Source organism: Corythoichthys intestinalis, chromosome 3 (assembly GCF_030265065.1).
Source record: "Corythoichthys intestinalis isolate RoL2023-P3 chromosome 3, ASM3026506v1, whole genome shotgun sequence".
Lineage (NCBI taxonomy): Eukaryota > Metazoa > Chordata > Actinopteri > Syngnathiformes > Syngnathidae > Corythoichthys > Corythoichthys intestinalis.
In genome coordinates, this window is record NC_080397.1 from 29,056,025 (window position 1) to 29,083,992 (window position 27,968).

Below are 27,968 nucleotides of genomic sequence, written 5' to 3' on the forward strand. Positions count from 1 at the left end.
ACGATATTTCTAATTGTAGGGAGAGGGTTTGTAAGGCTTTAGCCAATTAAAAAAAGGCTCCAAAGGCTGCCAAAATTCATTTGTTTAGTATGGGCAGAATTACAACAAATTTAAATAGAATACAATTAATGTTACTAAATTTGCCAGTTTGACATAAGAAACACATAAATGTGAGTGTGGAGTAACCTTCATGCTTTAACGCAGCTGTGTATTCTTTGACGATATGTTTCTGTTTGCCATTTTTAACGCCTACAGAGGTCTTCTCTGCGGTCTCCACAGCTGGTGGTGGGCTGGGTGAAGGAGGAGGAGATGTCGAACCTGAACACAATTTGTGTCAAATAATGTAGATAACCCAAGTCATCCTATTAAGATATTTTTTCTTTTTCGCACACCTTTTTGTTTTTTATCTTTACTCTTTTTGTTTGCATTATCTTTCTCTTTTTCCTTTTCCTTCTCCTGGGGTCGTTCTTTGTCTTGGATTTTTTCCTTCTCTTGGCTTTTATCACTGTCATGTGTCTTTAGGTCCACCTGGTGGGATTCTATAGACACCTACGCGTGAAAACAAGTCAGTTTTATTGTGCCTCCCCTACAACACGTACCGTACATGTTTCTCCATTCGGTATTACACATGCCGTATTACCAATTTACTTATGACGGCGAGGGCATCTTCATGTTTGGCGATTAGGAGCTCACGAAGTGCCTGGACGCAAACAACAGGACAAACATTATAGTCATACAACTTTGTACAACTCATTCATTCCTTTTCTGTGCCGGTAACTATGAGCTGTAGGCGTGGCACGCCTGAAATATTACGCCAGTAGCAGGGCACAATGAGACAAACAAACATTCATGCACCCGCTTGGACATTACGGAGTCTTCAATCAGCCTAGCATGCATGTTTTTGAATTGTTGCAGGAAACCAGAGTACCCGGACAAAACCCACGTGGGCAACGAGGAGAAAACAACAAGGCCAGAGGCCTTGTCATCTTAAATCCTGCTCATCACCGTGCCGCTATACTTTGGATTAATTTGTAAATACTTGGCAATGTATTACCTTTGCATTTTCTGTATCTTCGACTTCAAGGAGAGGGATGGAGTCCAAATGTTCCTGTTGACCTACACACAGATAGTAGTCCCGCAAAATATTCCGTGTGTTCTGGAAACGGCTCATTTCCACCTATGCGGAAAAAAAAAGCTTTGAGAAAGTAAATAGAGTAAATCCCACTTGATACAAGTGCTACCTGAATGAGCCTTAAATGGTGGTTGACTAGGATAGCTGTGTGGTCCTCCAACCATTTTTCACGTATGAGGACAGCTCGTTGTGTCTCATCGTCCTCCTTGTGCGTTTCAACAATATCCCACAAATGCTCTCGCAGATCCTACGAAACGATCGCAACATCTCATTTTAATCTCTTGCATGACTTGAATGTTCACTCATTTTTTTGTTTTCTTACATCCAAGCGATGATTTAACTCTGCTTTGGTCTCCTCGTTCTTTCTCAGGTCGTCAGGTATGCTGTTGTAGTCCTTCTGCCACTGAGACACCAATTCCTGCTTCAGGTCCGGTCGCGCTAGGTAGTGTTTGAACTCCTCTCTGGAAATGTAGCTTAACAGTTAGGAATGAATGCAATACAATAATTACAAGAGGTCGATACGAAAAAATACATTCAGCCGACTGCCGATGTCTAAAGCCAATTTTAAAAGCTGGTGTTTGAGGCTAATATGCTGGGTTTTTTTTTTAAAGCAGGTTGATTATGAAGTGTAATTGAAACACTCATTGCATAAATGTATTTTAGAGGTTCAACTTTTCTTCAGTAACACTGGCCACGAAGTGGTGCAAAATCACAATTAACAAAGATCATCAACCAAACAGTTAATACACTTTACTATATCAGCTGTCATCGGCAGATGTTGAAAAAGGTCCAGGCTTTGATCCAATGTAATAGCTGGCCAACATATTGGTCGACCTTTATAAGAAAACTTAGCACCCAAACAGCAAACGTAAGCTCTTCTATTACATATTAGCCGATGGCCGATCTTGAAAAAAGTCTGTGTACTAGTATATATAGGCTGACAGATAAATCATCGTTCAACCTTTAATAATTACATTCAATCTAGACATATTACAAAACAAAATACTACATTTGCAATAAATATCACAAGTATAAAATGTCATTGACCTGATGTCATACAACTGTTGGTCAATAACAGTGCGTTCTAAGCGGAGTTCCTGCATCACAGATTTTACACTGCTCACATAACAATCACATATTGCTTCCCATTGCTGGCACAAATACTCTGCTTTATCCTAAAGGACGAGAAGCACAGGAAAATGAGAAAGTAACACACAAGGGACCTTACAATACAGGCTTCTGATAACAACGCAAATGGTTTCCTACCAAGGACAGCGGCTCATCTACATAAAACCAGCCGGGAGAGCCAGGGACGGGGGAGGAAGAAGAGGATGTGGTTTCTTGCGAGTCATCATCAAGTGTTGAGTCAGCTGACCCCTTACTCGCTTTATCTGTGAATTGCACAGATGGCCAATTAAATCTTATGAGTTCTACAATGTTGATGACAATAACTTACGCTCCATCTCAACCGGAGGCCGAATGAGCAAAAATACGGTCACCGTATTGGCTGTTAAAAAAATAATTTCTGAATCTTCTAAAAAGAAAAAAATTTTTTTTGATATCTTGATCTATGAAACCTATGGCTCCTAAGGCATAATCCAATTCTGTGAATCACAGATTTAATATGCAAATTAGGCCTTTCATGAGAAAATCACGGACAGGACATCAGTTTTTTCACACCTTATTATTTAATTACTAGAGCAGAATCAAGTTGAGTAGTACTAAAATAGTATAAGTGTAGTCGCTAGTAGTAGCGGTAGTAGTAACGTATTTATCAGGCCATAAATCACACCAGAGTATAAGTCGCACCAGCCCAAAAATGCACAATGAAGAGGGAAAAAAAACATATAAAAAACATAGGTGACAAGAGTATAAGTCACATTTTTTGGAAGAAATGTTCTTGATAAAATACAACACATAGAACAGATATGGCATCTTGAAAGGCAACTTAAAATAAAAATACAATAGAGAACAACATGCTTAATAAGTGTACACTATGATAATGTTACAGGATACATGAACAACTAAATGCGAACGTGACCGGTATGTTAACGGAAGATAGCTATCAAGAGTTATTCAGATAACTATAGCATAAAGAACATGCTAACAAGTTTACCAAACCATCAGTGTCACTCCAAAACACCAAAATAACATGTGAAATGATATAATAATGTGTTAATAATTTCACACATAAGTCGCTCTACAGTGTAAATCACACCCCCAGCCAAACTATGAAAAAAACTGCGATTTATAGTCCGAAAAATACGGTAATTCTAGTAGTAATTAGCTCTACTCTACTACAGCTCTTCATCGCTTAGTGTCACTTGGTTTTTAAATCTCAATTATCTCTATAATCCACAATCCTGTGTGATTGTAAGCAATACTATATCACTAATAAGGTGCTCTTAATGTGATCTAGTAATAATGAGGTATTATAACACTGGAAAAGCTAGAAAGATCGCTGATTCTCAATCAAACTATACACTGCAAACTAGCTAACAGATTAATGTGTCAGATTATTCCATTTACTGAATATAAATATTTGTTCTTATTAAACCCATACATCTAAGAGTTGATAATTTTCACCTAAATCAAGAAAAAAATTGCTTTGAAATAATGTTTTGAACAATATCTATTCTTGAATTAAGAACATTTCTGACAAACAAGCTTTTTTTAGGATTAAATATACTGATTTATGACTTAAATTAAGCTTAGTTTCAGATAGCTATAGCCTATTTTTCTCATTTCAAGAATTCTGAGTAAAATTGACATGTAGCACTGGCAGATAATTTCACTTATTTCTAGTAGATTTACACTGAAATCAAGGGAATTTAACTAGTTTTAAGAAGGTATATTTTTGCTGTGTACTATACGTATTTGTTAGTCCTACTCGGAAATGTCACAACAAGATCCATTCGAATCCTGTCGAATAGCCATTAAACCAAAGGCCGACAAAAGCATCCTGTCCATAAGTGTTGGCAGAGTGAGTCCTTACAGCGCCTCCAATACTTCATATTTCCTTTCATCTCCATCAAACTGGAGTCGCTGCCAGCGACTGCTGGGCCTCATGTCAGTTCATCCGCTCAAGGTGCGAGCAATGTGCTATCCTCACCTGAATGTCAATGGAAAAAAATTGTGTCCAAACTGTCTAAATTCCGCTGGGCCCATAACCTGTTGACAGTGTAAGCCCTTACAGCGGCTACACATTGTGAACTTTTTCAGTTTGCTATAGCACCAAACTCAAAAACAGATACAAAAGATATCAAATCAAGGAAGACAAGGAGACGCTCTGCTGCTTGCTCAGTCACTCACTGCATGGGGACCTTTATTCACCACGCCCACACAGGAGCACACAATGAAGAAAATTAGCCTCATAATTGAGAGCATGGTTCAACAATAACGTTTTGAAGTGTCTATCAGTAACAGAGCCTATGGGTGATGATGCCATGTCTACACGTAGCAGGGTATTTGGCAAAAAGAAGAACTTTTTCTGCAGTTTGGCCTATTATCCACACGCACAAGTGAATACACGAAGTGAATATGTGCGAATTCTGCGTTTGTTGCGCCATCATGTGCACACTGATAACCGAAGATTTACTGTGGAACGTCTCTAGCTGCGACAAACTTTGTTCCTACGTCACACGCGACCAGTGTTTACATTTGGAGTAAATGAGGCCATATCTACACTTAGCAGGGTTTTTTAAAACCAAGGATCCTGCCCTAATACGTTGGGAAAAAATAATTACGTCCACACCAGCACATTTGTAGAAAAAACAAAATCTTCCACAGCAAACCACATTCATTCATTTTTAAGTACATTCATAACAACGGGCGAAAAATAATCGTCCATCATACCCTTATCCTTATTTTAATATAAAGCACTGCAAGAGTTTGTACCGGTAAATAAGTGGAAGCAAAAAGCACCTGTTTAATTTACTGCAAATCTAAACACTGGTCTCTGGTCACTGGTGTGACGTAGGAACTAAGTTTGTCACAGTCAGTGACGACACACAGTTAAATCTTTCGGTTTTCAGTGTCCACATGATAGTGCCACAAACGCACAATTCGCCATCCGTCCGTCCGTCCGTCCGTCCATCCATCCATCCGCCGATTAATCCGGTCGGGTTGCCGGAGCAGCAGCTTTAGCAGGAAAGCCCAGACTTCCCTCTCCCCAGCCACTTCAACCAGCTCCTAAAGTGGGATCCAAAGGCGTTCCCAGGCCAGCCAAGAGAGATGGTCTCTCCAGCGTGTTCTGGGTCGTCCCTGGGGCCTCCCGCTGGTGGGACATGCCCAAAACACCTTTGCAGGGAGGCGTTCAGGAAGCATCCAAGCCAGATGCCCAAGCCACCTCAATTAGCTCCTCTTGACGCGGAGGAGTAGCAGCTCGACACCGAGTTCCTCCCAGATGACCGAGCTTCTCACCCTATCTCTAAGGGAGAGCCCGGACACCCTGCGGAGGAAACTCATTTCGGCCGCTTGTATCCGGGATCTTGTTCTTTCTGTCACGACTCACAGCTCGTGACCATATGTGAGGGTAAGAACGTAGATCGACAGGTAAATTGAGAGCTTCACCTTTCGGCTCAGCTCCTTCTTCACCACTACGGACTGGTACAAAGTCCGCATCACTGCAGACGCTGCACCGCTCCGCCTGTAGATCTCCTGCTCACTACTTCACTTTGGCAAACCTGCAGGTGTGGACGCAATTATTGTTTCCCATCGTATTAGGGTAGGATCCTCGGTTTAAAAAAAAAAACTAAACTGCTAGCTGTAGACATGGCCTTGGTCTCTTGAAGCTAACCTAAACTATGTTTTTTAAGATTTGAAGGATATAGTCGTGAAAACTTGAAATACTGTATTGGCCCGAATATAAGAAGGTGTTTTTTTGCATTGAAATAAGACTGAAAAAGTGGGGGTCGTCTTATATTCGCGGTCTAGACATTATACCCACTCACGACGCTAGATGGCGCCAGATATCATTGAAGCGATGTTCTGTCATGATAGATCTCAGCTACTCTCAGGTTTAACCAGTTTGCATTATTTTATTGCAATGATTTTCCTTATTCAGATTTGTTTCAAGACTACAGTTACAGTTAGACTTCACTTTGATGGTTAATGCAGTTATTACAATTTTGTTGTTTTAGCACAATAGATTGGTTGTTTACATTTCAAAAACCCGAAGCCATTCATTTACGAATGTGATTGCACTTAAGTTTACATATTTAAATGTTCAGATATTAAGATTTGAATGAGGTAAAATACAATGCTTTTTCTCTCAAATATATTGTTATAATCATGTTTCAGTTACTGTAATTATTTTTTGTATAAAAATTAATTTGGTGTTCAAAAAGTCTTTTTTCAAACTTGAGTCTTGAAAAAGAGGGGGTCGTGTTATAATCAGGGCCGTCTTATATTCGGGCCAATACGGTAGTTCATTTTCAGTTGATTTGATTTGTTACCAAAATAGTATTTTGTATGTTTTTTCACTGATTTTACGATTACAGTGTAATGCGTCCATGAAAAGCTTTGATGTTTCCACCTCAATACAGCATCGTAAATATTTAATTTCATTTAAAAATACATAAATATATTTTAAACTATATCATTTAGCAGATAATGATGAGTTAAACTGTTTTTTTTTTTTTACTTTGTATGAAAAAACCTTTTTAGGAAAATCTAGTGTCTAAGTGTGAAGCTTTCATTACTGCTCCACTGTGTTCACGGTCCTGACATAATCACAGTGTTTTTTTAAAATAAAGTTATTCGGACCAGTAATGCGCCACAAAGAAGGCAAGACAAAAGATGCTAAAAGGTAAGATTGTTTGCCCTTTTTGATATTGTTAATAGTTAGGTTTATGTTTACATAAACTTCCATCATTTGCACTACTTCCATGGTTACCATAATGTATATTAGATTTTTTAGACATTAATCAATTAGATTTTTTACTAGCAATAAAATATTAAGGAGCTCAGACTGTTGATAAAAAAATTAGTGATCTTAGCACTCTGCTATTTTAAGCTAGCTTTAGTAAATATCCTTCATTACCGTAAAGCAGTTTCATTACAAAACACCCCTATTCTCTATAAAAGAGAATTTCTTCCCCAGAAATTTTCATTTAATGTTCCATGTGAATGTGAGCATGTGAATGAGGAAATTGTTTGAAATTCTGCATTGCTGAAGTGATCTTTTTACTTTTCCAAAGAAACTAGAAAGTCATGTTGCCAGATATCCCGTCCAAAATGGATATGGCGGAAAACACTCAGGTAACTTGAAGTTCCGCTCTGAGACCCCCAATTTGGCCAAATTTCAAAATTGTCCTATATGCATGTGAGATCATCATTGGAAAGCTTAAAATCTGAACTTTCTGGAGGAAGAAAAATTTTGAACAGGAGGGCATAAATTTTTTTTTTTTTTTTTAAATTTAAACAGCAAAACCCTATCTGGAGGTGAGAGCACGCAAGAGCAGAATTAAAGACGTCATGACTTTAACGACATATTATCACGTACTTACCTTGTTTCGACCCAAAAACTCCATGTAGCATGTATCACTGAGTATCAAGACACAGCTTTGAATGGCCACAGCTGGATTTTGGGGGGATTTTATGGGTGAAACATGGTAATATAACAAGGGTTGCGATGCAGAAATCACAGACATCATGGAGTGGTCGAGATTTTCTTTTTCATATATTTACCCTTTCAAATGTTTTTTTTTTTTTTTCTTTGTTTGGATCTATTATTTCTCATCTAAAATATTGGGGAGAATGCGACAGTAAGGAAAAAAATACAATTACCGGTAAGTGATAGTTATGAGGTAGATATCCGTGAACTTTTTACAGACGCCAATTTTTTCATTGTGACGTAATTTGTTTAAAAGTTTAAAATATGCGAGTGAATAATTTTTCAAAGTCTTTTTTTTTTTTTTTTTTAAACTAAATATTAGTCATCAATTAATGATTCTAAGCTAAAAATGACACACATTTCAAATAATAAATACGATTAATTACCCTCTTTTTATGGCTAGGTTGAAACAAAAGCGGTTGTACAACGTCAGTAAACAGGGGTTTCAGGGGTATAACGGACAAATTAAAAATAGTTCGGGGGCTTATTGCGCCATGAATCTGCTATGGCAGCATATAGACATATTGTTCTATCAAACACAACAGTTCTTTTGGCTTAAAATACAGCAGTTTATTTTAAAGAGGGGAGCAAGAGCAGAAACGGCTTCTTCTTCCTCCTCTGTGCTTTCCGCCATATTCACTTTTACATTTTCTTTTTGAGCTGCCGTAAATGCAGGATGATTAAAAAAAAAAAGTACCATATTTCATGAATAAGTATCTTATGAAGGGATTATAGCAAAAATTAAAACCTATAGCAGCGTCACGTGACAATTATACGTGAATGGGAAATCTGATCTTTCAAACACCCACTCCCTCATTCTGATTCATACATTTACTCACGAAGTATTTCATCATGAAATAGGGTCAATCTTTTTGAATCACCCTGTAGTTTATATGAAATTCTTTTCCCCATTCATGCAGCGCAATGGGGTCAATACTGTGAGGCCCAAAAGGTTTCTCCTCTTTAAGGCTGTCTGGTACGAAATGGTGTGAATGGATGGATCGACGGGAGGACAAAAGCGTTATTTGGCCACCACCTCAACTATCGTACCTGATGATGTGGTCAAGCTGGATTTATCCGATTTAGTATTCGATTTGGAGTCTTCGTGTTTGCTGGCATCATTTACGACGGACGGCGTTTGCGCGGCAGGCACAGGAGGAGCAGTTGATACTTGAGGCAGTGGGTTGTCCACCACAACTTCCTCAACAAATTGCCACCTAGAAGCTGATGCAGACTGTGAGAAAATATATTCCAAACAATGAAGACAAACAAAAAAAAGATGATTCCACAACATTTACCTTCCTGTTTTTGCGTTATAGCCTTCTGCAGAATATTTTTCACGGTCATGTAAAGATCATCCTTCATAACATCTGCATTCACACGCGTCAAAATACTTTTCCTTCCGGTGTTCCCGAACCATTCCTCGAGTTTGATCCAGTTATCCTGAAAAGATGTGACCCTAAAAGAGGAAAGTAGGTGCTGTAATGCAGATACAATACCAGAATCATCCAATTTTATTACCTGTGTGCAATCTGCGCCACAAACAATTTGTTGTTTGAATTTGGAGTCGATTTGCCAGCAGTTGTAGTTAAACCGCCATCTTTATGTGAAAGACATTTTGCACCATTTTAGACACTCTAAAACATGTAACTTGAGTGGTTATTTTAATCATACCAACGTGATGGACTGCCCGCTTGGCAACGCACTGATCGGGAATATCCAGCAGTACAGCCAAGTCCAGTGCCGGTGGCGAAGGTGGAGGTGGTGGAGGATTGGGATTGATTGCGAGGTCTATCTTTCCGCCCACTACTTCGTATCCCGTGTCCATAGACGCAATTGCCGTCTCAAGTAGATGGGCTTGGTCTATGTTGAACGGAAAGCCATCCAGTATCCAGCCCGATTCGAATGGAATCTGACTGCATACCAGAGAGGAAATATTTCTATTGTGTGTGCTTACTTAACTTTACGTGATTATTTGTTCTCTGTCTGTGTATTGCAGCGATACCTGATAGCTTCCACGAATATGTCCACCAACAGCTCATCGGGAATGACGTTGCCCTCGCCTAGATTCTCTGCGGCAGCTCTTCCCAGCATCGCACGGATCGACAACTGGAATCCAGAGAAAGAGTGGAGTCCAGATTAGTAATGTCCCGATCCGGTAATCAAATCGATATCGGTGCCTGATACGGCTAATTTTGGAGTATCAGATTTGGTCATGAGATCGGATCCGATCCAGTAGTTGTAGGTTTTCAGTACCGTGGTGCTGTTTTGGCTGCTGTAAATCAAACCACAATGCAAATATGTCTGCTGAATTAGACTACTGCTTTTTAGAAACTAATGATCGTAAGCATTGTGTAATATTTGTAAACAGAACGCTTCTTGAGGAGGTACCAGCACGGCTCACTTTAATACAAAAATTATAATTTGATATTTACTGGTTACATAATTATTTTTACTGGGCTAAAAAAATAGGTATCAGATCAGTATTGGCAAAACATATCTTGAAAAAAAATCTAAACAGAAGTCAAAAAATCAGCATCGGGACATGATGTTCTTTAGCGGCACACCTGCAGTCTATTAGAAACTAAATATTTGCTACGAAAACACAGATAAGCAACTTACATTTATGCGTGATTTTTCTTCTTTATTATGCAGATCTGAAAAATTAACAAAAACAATGACACGATGCCAACAAGAATGCAGGATTAGTTGTACAACTATATTAACAAGTTACCCACCAGTATTTAGAACTGTGGCAAGTGAATTCTCTTCTCCTTCTGTGACCTGCACATGTTTAAAAAGGGGTTACTGGTACTGGCCTCTTACCTGAGTGAAGTTTCTACCTGGACTAGAGTGGCATTAAAAATCTGGTTTGGTGTACTTCAAGATAAGAGTATTGAGAAAGATGTGAAGGTTTTACAGTGGCCAGCTTATGATACAGGCTTTACTCCCGCAAAAAATTGGTGGTGGATTCAGGCTTGCTTTAGCATTGGCATTACTGTATATTAGTTTCTATCATCGCGAGGGAACCTCGACTCTTTCAAACAATCAATCAAATCAATCAAATTTATTTATATAGCTCTTTACAAAACCCGAAAGGCCCTCAAAGTGCTTTACAACAAAACATTACTCAAGATAAATAAAAGGCAGGAAAGTGTTATACAATGACATTAAGAAAAACAAATATAGTAAATGAAACAAAACAAAAAAACCGCACCACGATAGAAGTCCAGCAAACAAAACAATAAAACCGATAAAGTCAAAAAACATTACAAACCATAAAGCAAATAAAACCAGGCTATCCTAATCTGTATAAAAGGCGAGTCTAAAAAAGTGTGTTTTTAACCGAGAGTTAGAAAGACCTAGATCCGTAGTGGTGCGGATTTCAGGGGGAAGGGTATTCCACAGCCTAGGGGCAGCAACCGCAAAAGATCGGTCTCTCCACTGTTTAAGTTTTGACCTCGGAACTTGTAAATCTGCCAGATTTACAGAAAGTTAAAATTTCCGATAAATAAGATGGAGCCTGGCCATTAATAGAATTAAAAACAAACAGTAAAAGTTTGAAATCAATTCTAAAATGGACCGGAAGCCAGTAAAGTGATGATAGCACGGGGCTAATATGCTCACGTCTAGGAGCATATTAGGAGCACCTGTTAAAAATCGAGCAGCAGCATTTTGAACAAGTTGCAGACGAGAAATTGAGGACTTGGGGAGGCCAACATAAAGTGCATTGCAGTAGTCCAGCCTTGAGCTTATAAAAGCGTGAATTGCTTTTTCAAGGTCGTGGCGACTAACAAAAGGCTTCACTTTGGCCAAGAGACGGAGCTGGAAAAAACTTGCTCTTACAACAGAACTTATCTGCTTTTCAAAGGTTAGCCTGCTATCGAATATCACTCCGAGATTTAACCGGAGCGCCAGAGTTGGGCTCAAGGGCATTCAGCATAGAAGGTGTGCCAAAAGTAATAAATTCAGTTTAAAAATGAAAAGCGATATTATGTTTTTTTATAGTTGATCCCAAAGGTAGGAGATAAAGCACAAAAAAAACAGGCCATAAAATAGAGCCTTGCGGTACCCCGCAAGGCAGAGACAGAGAGAAGACAGAGTGAGGAGGAAAATTCCCCAATCATTACCTACACAACAACAACTTGTAAACAAATATGGTCTGGGGATGAGTGATTTCTTTAGATATCTTCAACTGCGCCACTACTTTAACACAAAAATTTCAAGCAAACGTGAAAGACATCCAATAGTTACTATCTTTGTGGATGCATCAAAAGAAACACTTACTAAAAAACAGATTTCTAAGGCGTATTTAACATACGGGATGAAAAGACAGGCCATTACGCATATCAAGCTCAGGTAGGCGAGGGAGGCGGGAATAGAATTGTTTGATGAGGACTGGTTAAATATTTGTAAAACCATGGCAACTACGTCTAGCTCTGATTTAGTAAAGGAACTCCAAAGTAAAAATCCTGATAATGGTAAATGTTGGAGGAACTGCGGATTCTCCTCGCTTCCATATCTTCTGGGAGATCCCCAAGATCTCTTCTTACTGGAAAGATGGAGTGATGGTTGCTGAGAAGGTTATGAGTTTAAAATTGAAATGAGTTTTAGTATGTTTTATTTAGGTAACATCCCGACTGGACTTACAAAACAAGACCAGTACCGCCTACAGATACAGTGATCCCTCGTTTCTCGCGGTTAATGGGGATTCCCCCAAACCCCTACCCCCAAAATCGAAAATCTGCGAAGTAGAGGCGAAGCTTACAGTGAAAAAGTATCTGAACCTTTTGGAATTTCTTACATTTCTGCATAAAATCGCCATCAAATGTAATCTGATCTTTGTCAGAATCACACAGATGAAAAAACAGTCTGCTTTAACTAAAACCACCCAAACATTTATAAGTTTTCATATTTTAATGAGGCTAGCATGCAAACAATGACAGAAGGGGGAAAAACAAGTAAGTGAACCCTCTGCCTAAGGAGACTTAAAGAGCAATTGAAACAGATTTTTACCAAACAATTTAAGTCAGGTGTGTGCCCAATCACTGATGAGTGGTTTAAAGCTGCCCTGCCCACAATAAAACACACACCTGGTAAGAATTGTCTTGATGAGAAGAAGTGTTTTATGTGTATCATGGCTCTGTCAAAAGAGCTGCCTGAAGACCTGTGATCAAGGATTGTTGATTGTATAAAGCTGGGAAATGATACAAAACCATCTATAAAAGTCTGGATGTTCATCAATAAAAAGTCAGAGAGGTTGTCTACAAATGGAGAGAGTTTGGCAGTGTTGTTTCTCTCCCAAGGAGTGGCCGTCCACCAAAGATGATGCCAAGAGTTCAGCGCAGAATACTCAGATAGGTAAAAAAGAACCTTAGGGTGTCAGCTAAAGACTTACATAAATCACCGGCGCAGTCCAATATCTCTGTGCACACATCAATTATATGTAAAACTATGGCCAAGAATGGTGTTAATGGTAGGAGTCCACGGAGGAAGCCACTGCTGTCTAAAAAAATTTTGTTGCTCGTTCAGTGTTCACAAAAAGTTTATAAGTAAGTCACAAAATATTAAATGTGATGGTTCACATACTTATTTTTCTCCTTTGTGTCATTGTTTGCATACTATCCTCATTAAAATATGAAAACCTATAAATGTTTGGGTGGTTTTAGTTAAACTAGACACTGTTTTTTTATCTGTGTGATTTTGATAAAGATCAGATCACATTAGATGGGGATTTTATGCAGAAATGTGAGAAATTCCAAAAGGTTCAGTACTTTTTCATACCACTGTATTTAAAAAACCAAAAAAAAATGTGTGTGTTCCATATATCTATCCAGACTTAACAGCATTGGAAAGAGATACATATAAGACATGTTTTTTTCCTTTTTTGCCCAAAGTATAATTTGAAAAAAAAAAAACACAAACTCAAAACACAAAAAAACCTTTTTAAGCACTGCATCGTAATAATTATGATATAAATTAGATGTATATAAAAATATATTTGTACATGTATACATGCATATAGCTTGGCATTTTTTATTAAAATAATACATTAGACTCCAGCGGCTCCTTCCTTGACTGATAATAATGATAAAGCACCTGTGCACTTCGATGAAGATGATGAAGATGACACAATGCACATGTCGAAGGAACCTTATAGAGTACCTCAAAAATTCACGAATAACTGAAACCGCAAATTTCGAAGCGCGAATTGGCAAGGGATCTCTGTGTTGCAGGCTGCAAGAAAAAGACTCAACTCAAAACTCAAAAGTGACTACTGCCACTCAATGGTTGGACATAATGCACGAGATTTATACGTATTATGGAGCAACTGACCTTCTCCCTAAGCAGTAAAATGTGCATATTTCGATAGATACTGAAAGAAATGGAAAATTCCTCACCTAAGGGTTCTGATGCTTTTGATTTGTATAAACACTTGCACATATCCCACAGTGTATGGGTTGTGTAAGCACAGCTGTGGGTATTTGCAGTGTGTGAACATGAACTGTAGTTTGCCCGATCTCTTGGTTCATTATGTTGTTGTGTTATATTGTTATTGTTTTTAAACAAAAAAAACAATAAACACATATTTTTAAAAAGGGGTTACTGGTAAGCTCCTAAACTCCCTTACAGGCCAAGATGTCATTCCCGACTCACCACCTCTCTTTTTTGGTAGGCTGTCAATGCCGCTTCTACTAAGCTGTCCGCAGATAGAACACATATTTTGAGATCTAAAAGAAGAAAATAACAAGATCACTTAGTCACAAAGCAGGGCGTGCTTTGTGTCGACATGTAACCACTTGAATAGATGTACCTTGAGCAATCTTTTTCAGGCAGGTGGTCTTGCCAGAACAGAACTTGCCTAGGACACACGCCTTAAGCCTGTAACCAGGAATTGTCGATGGACTTGGTAGCGGGATCATGCTCCTCATCCTCAAGAACACATGTCTGAGAATGATGTTGAGGGTAGGCACAACTGGATAACTGGGCTCCCCGCATTCCTCTGTCCACGTCCATTCTCCCACCATGTTCTGACAAACACACACGCATCGTAATTATGGTTTTCCATCAGCAGGCCATTACACCTGCCAACTAAGGCTGATGGGCCAGCCTTATTTTTCCCCAATATAAGGTCTTTTTGAATATAGTATTTTTTTTATTAATTCAAATTGTCAGGCAAGAAAACAACACTGACCATGACAATTTTAGAAGATAGGAATCGGGTGAAAAAGATCTGGGTTTTAAAACGTATTTACAAATTTTTTAAGTTTTAAGTCATTGGCTGCCTTTGACTGAGATACATGTCCAATTTCTATGTCCGTTGGCAGCGATTGTTGAATCAAAATAGATTGGATATCTGTTGCCATCAATGGCAGTGAAACATGATCACTCAATGCCAGCTTTCCCAGTTCAAATAAATTTAACGTCAATCGTTGTCACTGGCAGTCAACAGGTAAAGGTCTACAAAACACAAAATAATCCCGAGATATAACAATTAGGGATGATCAGATCCAGTGTTGTTTTCGTCAACGATGACGACGACAAAAATATTTAGTCAATGAACACTTTTTTTCATCCTGATGATGAGCTACAAAACATACTCTGGGAGACAAACATAAGACGAATGCCAGTTTTCGTCTGACAAGACGAGAACGAGACGAAAATGCGCAGTAATTTCCGTCACATGTTTACAATGTGTGACATTTTATGTGTAGTTAGCCTGCTACCATCGTAGCAGTGTCTGGTTGTGTCACTTGTGACGTGCTGCTATATAGATCAAAGGCCAAGCATGAAAAAAGTCCATATATCGGCCTGATATATCGGTCGACCTTTAGAACAAAGATCATCACCCAAACAGTGAATATGATTATCCTATTATATCAACTATAATTCGGCAGATCTTTAAAAAAATCCATATATTGGCCTGATATATTGGCCAAAAATAGCTGTATCAGACACCTATACTGATATTGAGTATCAAAATCAGGACATCACTAGTGCAAACCTGGCAAAAGGCATCCAAAGTTATACACACACTGTAAAAAAAATAAAATAAAAATAGAAGAAGTTAAACTTCAGTCCCATTTTAAGAGCTCATGAAAAATGGATGCAAAAACAAAAGTACAGTGCTTATATTTTGGTCCAGTAGATATAACTCACAACATATTCCTCATAATCCTGCATGTTGAGAAGTTCCTGCTTTTGGAGTTCCACAGGGTCGGGCGATGTGAGTCGCTGCTGCTCGTAAAGAGGCAGACCGTTCAACAGCAGTTCCTTCCATTCACGCATCAGCTTTGCTGGAATCAAACTGAAAATAACTCAGCCTTAATCCTTTGGGGCACTCACAGAACTCATCAGCCGCCATTGATAACGCTAGACATCCAATCCATTTTTACTAGGAGACGCTGGCAGAGAGCCCTCCCAGTAGAAATGGATTGGATGTCTATTACCGTCAATAGCACTGAAAATTGATCTACTAATTACAGCTCGCCCTCCCACTTCCAAATGATTTGGCAGTCATTAAGGCCTGATGCAACAAGTAAATTGAGGCATAGGCGGATCTATTACTCAGGCGAAGTAGGCGATTGCCTTAGGCCCCCAACCAGTAAGGGGCCCCCAACCAGCTGCCCTTGCCCCAACGAGCAAGAGCTTGGGCCACCGGAGCCAGCAGCACCCCCAACTATTCGTCATGTCACAAATAACAAAACAATAAAGAAAGCCATTTGAATGCTGCATTTATATTATACCCCCCCCCACACACACACTACAATGGACTGTTCCACGACAACGGACTGAGTATCAGTCGCTTAGCTTCATTTAGCACCGTTTAGCTTCACTTAGCTCCGTTTAGCATCGCTTAGCTCCGCTTAGCTGTTCGTTAGCTTCACTTGGCTCTCCCACGTTTTTCACGCCACTAAGCTTGCTATTTTTACAGCTCACTAGCTACTTTGCACGTCGGCTATCGTTTATTTTGAACACATGAGCGAACGTGCTCTCTATGAGAGGCAAAGTGTAGTGAGGGATAAGTTGAGAACAGGCCGCTAATGCCTCTTTTAACCTTCTTCTTCTTCTTCACACCGAACATAAAATACACGACAGCACATCCTGTGGCGAAACAATGCAGTACAGTTCAAATCAGTCATACAATAACACTCAACAGCTGGTTAACAGCATTTGCAAACGAAAAAAAAAAAATCTATTAGTGACACCACAAGCAATGACGAAGAATGTTTTTTTACGGAGTGTAAAGCTTTCAGTTAGCGGTTTAGCGAACGTACCGCCAGTGAACATTTCAAAATAAAAGCACGTCATGTTCGTCATATAAATAACGATTTCTGGAGTTAATCCCACATACTTCAGAATTAATATTATAATATGTTGAGTAAATACTACAGAATACAGATTCTACACTAAGAATAGCTTTCAAATGACACTCTTTATGACAAATATGATTGGCAATGAATAATTATTATACTACTATTATATATAGTAGTATACTATAATAATAATGCTAGAATTTTTTTTTAAGAATTGTTTTGAATAATGTTGGAAAGGCAAAGTCAGTGTTCTGAATCTGTTTACTTTCCATTCTTTTGCACTAGTAAATGCTATCAGCATTTAACCTAATTGTTTATTTGTGATTAATTATTGTTATTTACATGATTATTTGTACTTTAATAAAGAATTTAAGTGTTCCAAAATGGTTTTGTGAATTAATAAGCGTCAACAAAAATTTCATTGCTAAATTAGGAGAAAAAAAAAAGAAAATTTTTAAATTAGTCGACTAATCGTAAAACTAGTCGGCTGACTAATCAGGAGAAAATTTGTCATTTAGGACAGCCCTAGTGTACCGGAACATATTTCCTCCACACTCTTCTCACCTTTTTAACCCCTGACCCATGAAAAGGGCCCCTGGATATGTTAACCTTAGACCCCAAAATTGCCAAGTCCGCCACTGCATTGAGGGCACATTACTTACTTTGTGGTGAGCAGGCGGTACTCTCCCACCTTCGTGGCCAAGTCCAAAATTTGCTCCAAAATCTCTTTGCAGTTCTCAAAATGCTTGTTTGATCTTTTCCGAGCGCACTCAGCAGCCATCTTCTTACAGAACTCCAGCTCCAATTGGATCTCTTCTGCTCGGTCCAATTGGGCCTGTCGGGTCAAGGCCTGAATTCCGAAGATACAATGTCAGAAATATGGAGCTACATCAAGGCTAAAAGTATTGTAATCTTAAAAAAAAGACTGAAAAAAAAGAATTTGAAAACTGAAAAATGAAGATTTGTTCTTGAATCCTTTAAAAAAAATCAAAACATTCTTTTTTCAGTTACAGAGTTGATATTTTTATGTTCAAACCTTTTGGTTTCAATTATCTTTTTTTCACTTCCTGATTTTTTTCCACTTTCAGATCTTTTTCTGTTTCAAACTTTTGGCCTTGTTATGGTGTTTGTGTTTGTGTGTGAGGTGGGGGCATGGCGTCGACTGAGCGCGAGCCTATCAAAGCCTCCCCAAATGATGTTGCCTTCAAGAAACATAACTCAGAGATTTTGAAGAAGTGCGCTCTGCTGATTTGATGCAGTGAAAATTAAGCTAAATACCAGACAATTGATGAGTCACTATGAAAAAGGTTGTAGAGTCAAGTCACAGGTTAGTCAAAGCCTTCACCATTGTTCCCCTGCCCACCCACAAAACTCTTACGTTTATCTTTGAGGGAAACCTTACTGTCAATGTAAGTCAATAAAAAAAAAAAAAACTATGGACTTTGACGTTGTGCCTTCATTGTCGCAAATATTAGCTTCACAGGTCTAGCATGTTGCCTTTCGGTGTTTTCCATCAGAATGGAAGCTTTTGTGGGCAAAATTAATCACCTTGGGAACTGGCACTGCTGACCTTGCAATGATGTCTTTGCTGCCTCAGTCTGCACTCAATTGATTGCCATGATGTCCCGTGAAGGCGTGGCGAGAGTGACCAAGGCGACCAGGGGGATCACTGGCTGGTGGGAACCAATCTATAATCCAAGACATCGTGTCAACTTGTCAAGTCATTTTCTCATAAGTCAAGTCGAGTCTCGAGTCATTGTTTCGTAAGTCGAGTCGATTCTCAAGTTATTGCCTCACAAGTCGAGTCAAGTCTCGAGTCTCAGACTCTCCCACCCAGCTCAAGCGAGTCAAGTCCGAGTCTGTTTTTTTTTTTTCAAGTCCGAGTCGAGTTGCGAGTCATCAAATCGAGTCCGAGTCCCTGTGACTCGAGTCCAATTGTCTGCTAAATAGCCGTAACTGTTTAAATTTGAGATATAAAGTCATCCACAAAGACATGCGCTACGTTCATGCGAGCTGTCTAGAATGCATTACTTTATTTACAGATATCAAATAAAATAAAGTGGAGACAGTGTGGGATCATAAATTATCATAAATTAGTATTTAAGCTATCAAAGTACCCACGTTTCCAGAAGTTTGAAACAGAAAAAAAAAATAGATCTAAAAATGAAAAAAAAAATTCATTTTCGGAACCGCTTCTCCTTAAGAGGGTGTTAGAGCCTATCACAGGTAGGGTTAGGGTTAGGAGCATTGGGAAAAAACCCACACAGGCACAGGGAGAACATGCAACCTCCACACAGGGAGGCCAGAGCCGGGATTGAACCAACAACCTTAGAACTGTGTTACGGTTGTGCTAAACACTCTACCACTGTGCTACCGAAAAAAATATTCAAGGGTGAGAAAGATTTTGAAACTGAAAAAATAAAAGTGAAAAAAATGACCCTAAAAAGTTAATATTTGAAGCTGAAAATATATGTTTAAAAGATTCAAGAACAAATCTTAAACTATCAGTTCTTTTGGTCAGATTACAATAATTTAGCCTTGATTCATTTAGTCCCATAGAAATAAGCAGATATGAAATCTACAAAAGCAATCCCGTCGGCTGGCACTCACCGCTTCCCTTTCAAGAGCTTCACGGAATTCCTTCTCTCTCTGTTGCTGAAACTGTTGTTCTATCAGCAGGCGGTTCTGTCGGAACGCATCCTTCTGCTTGCGCATCTGTAGTAGCTGCACTGCCAAACGCTTCTCTTGCTGAGTCTGGCCTGTCAGACACCTAACAAGCTGCTCTTCACGCCATCTCTCCTGTTTCATTAAATTCAAAGGAAATTGCAGACAACAAATCATGACGTGCATGTGTGTTTCATTAGGATTTGCTGAAGCTTGCTGTAGCCACCTCTTGAGCCTCTTGGGCCTTGAGCTGCTCAACCAGGCACCTGATTCGTCTTTTTTCTCTCTGCTCAGAGGCAGAGACATTCTCCTGCCGCCTCTGCCGAATCTCCTGAATATATGCGCTGCTGGACTGAAGTGTGAGCTCATTTTCACCTCCATTGCCCTTGGTGCTAGACCCAAGTGGAACGTCTAGACCACTGGTAAGAGATAATAGGCGACAATAACAAGTTCACAATTAAAAATCTTAAATTCACGTATTTGCTTTGTTTTTTAAAGAATTATTGTATTTTTGTGCTTTCAGAAAAGCCCTTAAAATTTCATGATGTTGTTAAGGTGACCGTTATCTAGAGAAAGTTGGGGAACGTTAGTAATTAAAAAATTGAATGTACTGCTTTTTTCTTTAAGTCACATTAATAAAGTTGAAGTGTTGGTCTTCTCAGAAAAATCCAACTCCGCTGGACCAGCCAATCCAAGACTGAGACAAGGCCAAGATATTTTTTAAGCGTTGATAACAGAACAAAACCCACAAAATTTGGTCTCGAGACCCGTTTTGAGAGTTAGAACACTAATACTATGTTCTCTATCAATTAGTCATTCAGTCACGAGCCGGCCTGGCTTGGAGACCACGGTAGTTGTTTCTGTTCTAGTTGGGTTTCTTTAATTAAATGTAGTTGTTGTTTCACAATTTAAAAAGAAAAAACCCAAAAAGTCTACCAAGCCATTTATTATTAAGCATAATATTGCAAAATGCTTTGATAAGAAACTAAAATACATGCACACATAGAGCCGCGCACCTATTTCTGTTGCTGTTGTGTGTCGCTTCCACTCTATAATGCTCGATGTTTGATGTTGCCTGATGTTGTTTAATGGTCAAATGCCCACTTAAACTTCTGAAAACATCAGAGTGATGGCCCCTACAGACCATTGTCTGAGTTTTTAAAAGGGGAAAAAAACCATAATAAGATACAAATTACTATGTATTTAATATATGCGTGTTATACTCATGAAGTTACGGTACTAGCTTTCTGCTCATTCTCGATACTCCCGATCACCAGTATGGTTTGTTTTAATTTTGCAATGTGATACATGAGCGACATGTTACATCAGTGGTTCTTAACCTTGCTAAAAGTACTGAACCCCACGAATTTCACAGGTGCATTAACCGAACCCTTTGGAATTTCATGATAAAGCCATTTTTACGAATTCAAAACCTAGCAAGCTAACATCTAAGTGAATTCCTGTTCAAATTTCTTCCAGATTTCAAATTTACAACAAATAATTTTGCCTTTTGCTCTAGATTTTCACATTAGTAAATTAAGTGAACTCATTTAATTTCACACTGTTCACACTGTTCCTTTTTTTTCCCTCTTCTACATTCTCATTTTGTCACATCCTTGCACACACATCACATACTGTTTTCATTACGTAAAATGAAGTTTTTGTTTTTTTTCTTTTTTAAAAAAAAATCTAAGCAGTTCACACTGTCTGTAGGTCTGTTATATTTCCTCATACAAAGTGCCAGTCAATCTTCCACTGAGCAAACCGAATTCTCCTCCGATTAGATAGAGGGCTAGCAGTTGAAAGAAATGGAAACCTGTCCAAAACTTGGTCTAAAAACACCACTTTGCCGTTCCTCTCACCTTGAAGAGGGAGCTAAGCCTGAAGTTGTCAGTTTCTTTCTGTTCATCTCGAACTCTGCAATTTCAGCCTCTACTGTCTGAACGGAAAGAACACAACATATTATAATTTACATAATTGTGTTTGAAGGAAAGGCCATATTTTTATAAATAAATAAAATTCGATAAGCAGTCTTTGTTGTGCAAATATGAAATCTGGGGTCTGTTCTCACTTCATGTCTTAAGATCGAATCAAGGCTTATGTACGGTATTTGAGGGTGACTCCATGTTAGGTTTTTTATCCATTTCAGAGGCTACACTCATTTCAATCAAGTCTGATTCAAGTTTTAAACCTTTGAGTCGAGATCAAGTCCACTCTTGTCAGGTCCAAGATTTTTCATGACTCAAATTCAAAAGAATTTCTTTGTAGTTAAGTCCAATTTAGTCTCCCTTTAACCTAGTGCTGTAAGGTATGAAAAATATCGTCAAAACGATATAAGATGACAAAAAGTCAGTCATGAGGATCTCATATCGCCAATATTGTGATATGTTGGGAAGAAAGTAAATGTACACCTGCAGCCCTGATGCATCTACTGGCCAGTTAAATACATTAGCTATGCTTAAAGTGACCTCTAGATGTCTCTAAACAAGCATGCTTGTTAGAGGCGAAACGTGATCAATATTTATCAGTGGTGGATCTGAAGTTCTGAACAATTCATTATGCTAGTACATCAGTCTGTGAAAACCTGAAACAGTGATATTACTAGCACTGGTCAAGATGCACTTACCTTGTATAAACATATGCATAAGCTTATGTTTATCTCGGCAAAGTCCGTCAGAAATAATAGCAAGTCATTAACAAATGCATGGTTTTAAAACTAAACTAAAATGATCACATAATACCAACATAAATAACATAATTATTGAGTAATAAAACAACTGGAACAGTGAGTGAAGAAACAATTAACACAGAACAAACTTTGAATGTTACATTTTACATTATTATTTACATATTTTGCTTTACAGCCAATTGGGTCAAAGCTTCATAGTAGTAGTAGTAGTAGTAGTCGGAGCTATCAAGTATCGGTAGTCTTGAAGCCAAAGTGTCAAAAATGTTTACAATTCTACAGCAATTTAAGAGAATGACCCGAATGCGCTTGTGTTACAATATGAACAAACTGTAACAAGTGCTACAGTGCCCTCCATAATTATTGGATTCATAAAAATGATGTGTTTTTTAGCTTCTAATATTTTTTTTCCTAAATAATATAGGACCTTAATGGAAAAAAAGAGAAAAATCAATACAAGTGCATTTATTCAGTGGGGAAAAAATCCTACATAAAGAAATAATTATTTGACATCAAATAATGTGTGTCACAATTATTAGCACCCCTGGTGTTAATACTTTGTACAACCCCCTTTTGCCACCAAAACAGTACCTAATCTTCTTCTATAATGTTTCACAAGATGGGAAAAGACAGAAAGAGGGATCTTCAGCCATTCCTCTTTGCAGAATCTCTCTAAATCATCCAGAGACCTGGGTCCTCTCCTCTGTATTCTCCTCTTCAGCTCACCACACAGGTTTTCAGGTCTGGGGACCTAGATGGCCATGGGAGGAGCTTGATTTTGTGTCTGGTGAACCATTTCTGTGTAGATTTGGCCATATGTTTAGGGTCATTGTCTTGCTGAAAGACCCAGTGACGACCCATCTTCAGCTTTTGGGCAGAGGGCAACAGATCTTGATTCAAAATGTCCTGATATTTCAAAGCATTCATGATGCCATGCACCCTAACAAGGTTCCCAGGGCCTTTGGAAGTGAAACAGCCCCACAGCATCACTGACCCACCCCTATACTTGAAGGTTGGATTTTTCTCTTTTTTTCCATTAAGGTCCTATATTATTTAGAAGGAAAAAAATTAGAAGCCAAGAAACACATAAATCCAATAATTATGGAGGGCACAGTATACAGATAATTTGTTATTAATTTTGATTTAGTAATAATAGATTTCTCAAAGTGTTTGACTTTAAAAGGTTTCTTTTTAGGTTAGTAAGCTAGGCTACTATTCACTAGCTTAGATAATATTTGGATAATGTTGTTGACATACATGCATTTGTTGTACCTATGTGGCAACATAGACATGGCAAATAAGAATGAATGAGAAAGGTGCGGGGGAAAGCTGTCATAGTATGTTGTATTATTTTTTTTCAATTAAAGATTAAAAATACATTCTAACGTGGCATGTCGCCATCGATGATTATTTTCATAATCGATTAATTGGCCGTTTAATTAAACGATTAATCGGATAAATATTTCAATTACCTTCAAACATTTTCTAGAAGTTGTTTTCAGCATGTTGTAAGTAGCAATGAAGACAAAATGGATGACTATTGCTTTCAACTGTATCGATTATCAATTTCGTTGGCAACTAATTTATCGCAGTTTTCGGACTATAAGCCGCTACTTTTTCCCCTCATTTTGAATCCTGCTGTTTAGAGTCCAGTGCGGCTTATTTGTTGATTTATTTGGGTTAATAGGTAACACTTTGACTTTGTCATAACTTACCGCCATAATTATGACATGACACTATCATGGGCATTAATGAATGCCTATGACACATGTCATTAAAGGGTATGACAACACCTGGGGAAATGCTAATATTCCATCATTTATCCATAAACGCATGCCTTTTGGATTCATATCATGCCACTTCGTGTAAATACACACATTGCAACACCAAGAAAATGATAGAAATTAGGATTGATTGTCAAGCTAAAAGGACCCGCCCCCGAGATACCGGAAATCTAGCATATTGTGTGCGTGACGTCACGACAAGGAAACAACCGGCTCAGTGCTTAGTACTGAATGGCGGCGATGATGGCGGACAATTTTGTTTCTAGTTGCAGCGACGAATCCAACGAAACGAACATTCTTCTAATGGTGACGAGGAGAGTTATGAACCTTGCTTTGGTGTTTTGGGTTATCAATTTGAGCCCAAACGAAAGCCAATGCAGCCTAATGAAAGGATCATTGAGGGGAGCAATCACACTGATGGAACCCCGACAACAGTTCGTGTGGGAAACACCAAATGGTATGTTTTGCATTTCTTTTTGTGAAGCTGATACATCGTGACCGCAAAATAAAGTAATGTATAGAATAATTATCATTTATTGTGCTATCATCGGTTTTCGCTCTGCCAACCGGCACAAATATGAATGGGATTAGAGGATTTGTTCTATATAATTTACGAGCGATAATTTATACATGTGTCCAGTCCTATATCCAATGCGTGATATGTTTTTTATTATCAAAGAGTACTCACTGTGGCCATTTTCCTCCTTTGCTTTGCCTGGGGTGGTGGGGTGGTCTCATCAGAGCCAGTCATCGTCCTCTTTCTTGATATCTCGGGACATTTAGGTGGCTGCGCGTGTAGGTGGGCACTGCATCTGCTTTCGGCAGCAATTTCTTAGCAAAACCTGATTCAATTTTTCCATAGTTCGTATAGCTTTCAGGAGTAAAATGCGCACCACACAAAACCGTGCCGGAGGCTGGGTCTGCAAAATTAGCCCTCTTAGCACTGACGAACTTTACTCATTGTCTGCGTAGTCCAGCTTTTTCTCGCGTTCGGGAACTCATGGGTACTACATTGCGACAGATGGCTATTTGTACACCACATAGAATGACATGTTTGAACCATTTTAGTGATTTTTTGATGAAACACGGACGCAACTCTCTCGTCGATAAACAACGATGGCACCTGCCTCGACCTATTGTTTCCTTGTTATGACGTCTCCGCCCCATTCGGCTGTTTCCGGAATACTTTCGGAAATGTTCGTAGTTTTCGATCTATTTTCGATAATTGCTCATGAATGTGATTTATTTTTTTGTTAACTTCATTAATATTTGTTATCTTGCCACATAATGGTTCTATTGATATCTCACAGCCCCTTAGTGCTTTAATACCCTTTAAGTGTCATCTGGTAAATTATGTCACTAACTTCATTTATGTCCAGCAATTTCTTAGCAAAACCTGATTCAATTTGTCCACAGTTCGTATAGCTTTTAAGGAGTAAAATGCGCACCACACAAAACCGTGCCGGAGGCTGGGTCTGCAAAATTAGCCCTCTTAGCACTGAATAACTTTACTCATTGTCTGCGTAGTCCAGCTTTTTTTTTCGCGTTCGGGAACTCATGGGTACTACATTGCGACAGATGGCTATTTGTACACCACATAGCGTGACATGTTTGAACCATTTTGGCGATTTTTTGATGAAACACGAACGCAACTCTCTCGTCGTTAAACAACGATGGCACCTGCTCGACCTATTGTTTCCTTGTTATGACGTCTCCGCCCCATTCGGCTGTTTCCGGAATACTTTCGGAAATGTTCGTAGTTTTCGATCTATTTTCGATAATTGCTCATGAATGTGATTTATTTTTTTGTTAACTTTATTAATATTTGTTATCTTGCCACATAATGGTTCTATTGATATCTCACAGCCCCTTAGTGCTTTAATTCCCTTTAAGTGTCATCTGGTAAATTATGTCACTAACTTCATTTATGTCCAACTTTGATCTTTTACATCCATTCAAAAGTGAGATACTTTGCTGGATGGCACAAAATGACATCTGTCATAAGCATTCCTTAATGCTCATGGCAGTGTCATGTCATAAGTAGGATGGTGTTATGACGGTCTTATGGCCCCACTGTCAAATAAAGTGTTACTAAACACCATAACTAGCAATTAATGAAACAACTGGAACACTAACTGAAGAAATAATTCTTACAGAACATGAATTTTGATTGTTATTTAAATCTGTAACGCTGCAATGCACACTAGGAAGCATGTTGGATGACAACAGTATGGACAGCAGGTGGCAGCAGAGGTTGACCGTCTCCCCCAAGGGAGCAGTGATAGTCAAATGAAGCAATCATGGTAGTTCATTTAGTCTTATGATGCCACAGTCAAATAAAGCGCTACCGGTAAATATCCCATAATACAGTGAGGACAGCTTCATCTTATACTCCAGTGCAGTTTATCACCAAACAAATGCTGTTTTTGTCTCAGATTTGGTGAGTGGAGGCTTATAATCAGGTGCGCCTTATAGTCCAAAAATTACGGTAATCTATTAGTTGTTGCAGCTTTATTAAAAAGCTAGTTTAGACAGTAAGATGTCTGAAAATTGGCAAAAATGTGAATTGTTGTTTTCCAAAGTAAAAGCAGATTTTTGGTCATGTCCTACTTTGACTAAACAAAAATATAATGTAACTCTGATAATATGTACAACTGAGAAGTTGTATATATGTTATAATTTCAAGAATTTAGACAAGTTTAGGGTGAAAAAGGTCCTAAACGATTAGTCGGCTATCAATATAGTTGTCAATTAATTGATTAATTGTTCAACCAACGTGACATAAAAGAAGATTTTTCCCATATCGCACACTAATATTTCAATCGTTTAAGCAAGAGTACGGAGTCTAATTTCTTTCAGATTTGAGACACTGAAATGAAGCCTTAAAGTAAGATGAACACATCTCACGTCAAACACGTCAAGTCTTATCTCTTTTTTATGTGGACCCCTGAACAAGGCTAGTCGCAAATATTTGTAAATTCAAGTTTGGTCTCAGAGCCATCTTTCTTAAGCATAAATGTGACCTCTGCTTGCTGATCTTTGCGTTGCTGATGCTTCTGCTTCCTCATGTTGACCATAGAGGAGTAGGGTGGCGGCTTTGGCACCTGGACATCAGCAGACTGGTTTTGACTTGACGTCACATCACTGTATTTTGGACGAGAAAACTGTAGTGCACACAAAATAATTCCCATGGATGAGTAATGTCAGCATCATGAACATAGAAAAATAGTGACCTTCCTTTAGCACCTTCCTCATGTGTAAGGCTCTCTTATCTTCCTGGTCTTCGCTCTCCTTTTGGATTGACTGAGGGCGTCTCTTCTCCAAGTCTTGATTCACTTTCTGCAATTTCAATTCCGCATCGCGTTTCGCTTCCACAAGATGTAGTCGCTATATGAAAGGAAAACATTGTTAGGGCCCATAAGCATCTTTTGAATAAGGTGTCATAACAGGGGCGATTGTCTGTTTCAGACTGCAAGGAAAGCTAAGAGGTTAAAAATTAAGTAATCAAATATATACTGTTGTGTGTACATGCCACTGACTAAATGTGCTACAACACGCTCAACTGTTGTTCAGAATCAGCTTCTCATCACTGGTGATGACGCAGCTATTTTATCATTCCTTCGCGAAGTTTTACAGTGCTTTAGAGCAGGGGTGTCAAACTCATTTTGGTTTGTGGGCCACTTTCATGGCAATTAGATCTTATGTGGACCAGAGCCATTTATTTTTTGCCAATTAACTTAACTCACTTGCTACCATTGACAGCGCTAGA

At 38.6% G+C, this 27,968-nt stretch overlaps 1 protein-coding gene across 4 annotated transcripts in view; it reads right to left on the reverse strand.

The window, feature by feature from the left end:
- The window catches only part of spef2 (sperm flagellar 2), a 60,701-nt gene that overhangs the window by 24,911 nt on the left and 7,822 nt on the right, over positions 1-27,968 (reverse strand). For 2 of the 4 annotated variants that reach the window (XM_057831570.1, XM_057831568.1), the window contains exons 4-27: positions 27,446-27,586; positions 27,223-27,363; positions 21,592-21,668; positions 19,956-20,148; positions 19,676-19,864; positions 17,728-17,915; positions 15,909-16,056; positions 14,563-14,779; positions 14,406-14,479; positions 10,487-10,532; positions 10,371-10,405; positions 9,754-9,857; positions 9,423-9,664; positions 9,270-9,348; positions 9,047-9,207; positions 8,799-8,972; positions 2,399-2,523; positions 2,180-2,307; positions 1,455-1,593; positions 1,242-1,379; positions 1,055-1,177; positions 641-700; positions 393-549; positions 187-318 (exon numbers count right to left, since the gene is read on the reverse strand). In XM_057831570.1, coding sequence (XP_057687553.1) covers positions 187-318; positions 393-549; positions 641-700; positions 1,055-1,177; positions 1,242-1,379; positions 1,455-1,593; positions 2,180-2,307; positions 2,399-2,523; positions 8,799-8,972; positions 9,047-9,207; positions 9,270-9,348; positions 9,423-9,664; positions 9,754-9,857; positions 10,371-10,405; positions 10,487-10,532; positions 14,406-14,479; positions 14,563-14,779; positions 15,909-16,056; positions 17,728-17,915; positions 19,676-19,864; positions 19,956-20,148; positions 21,592-21,668; positions 27,223-27,363; positions 27,446-27,586 — 3,211 coding nt within the window. Of the gene's footprint in view, positions 1-186; positions 319-392; positions 550-640; positions 701-1,054; positions 1,178-1,241; positions 1,380-1,454; positions 1,594-2,179; positions 2,308-2,398; positions 2,524-8,798; positions 8,973-9,046; positions 9,208-9,269; positions 9,349-9,422; positions 9,665-9,753; positions 9,858-10,370; positions 10,406-10,486; positions 10,533-14,405; positions 14,480-14,562; positions 14,780-15,908; positions 16,057-17,727; positions 17,916-19,675; positions 19,865-19,955; positions 20,149-21,591; positions 21,669-24,887; positions 25,764-27,222; positions 27,364-27,445; positions 27,587-27,968 lie in introns of those variants that run through there. The other 2 variants (XM_057831569.1, XM_057831571.1) reach the window with 2 other exon arrangements.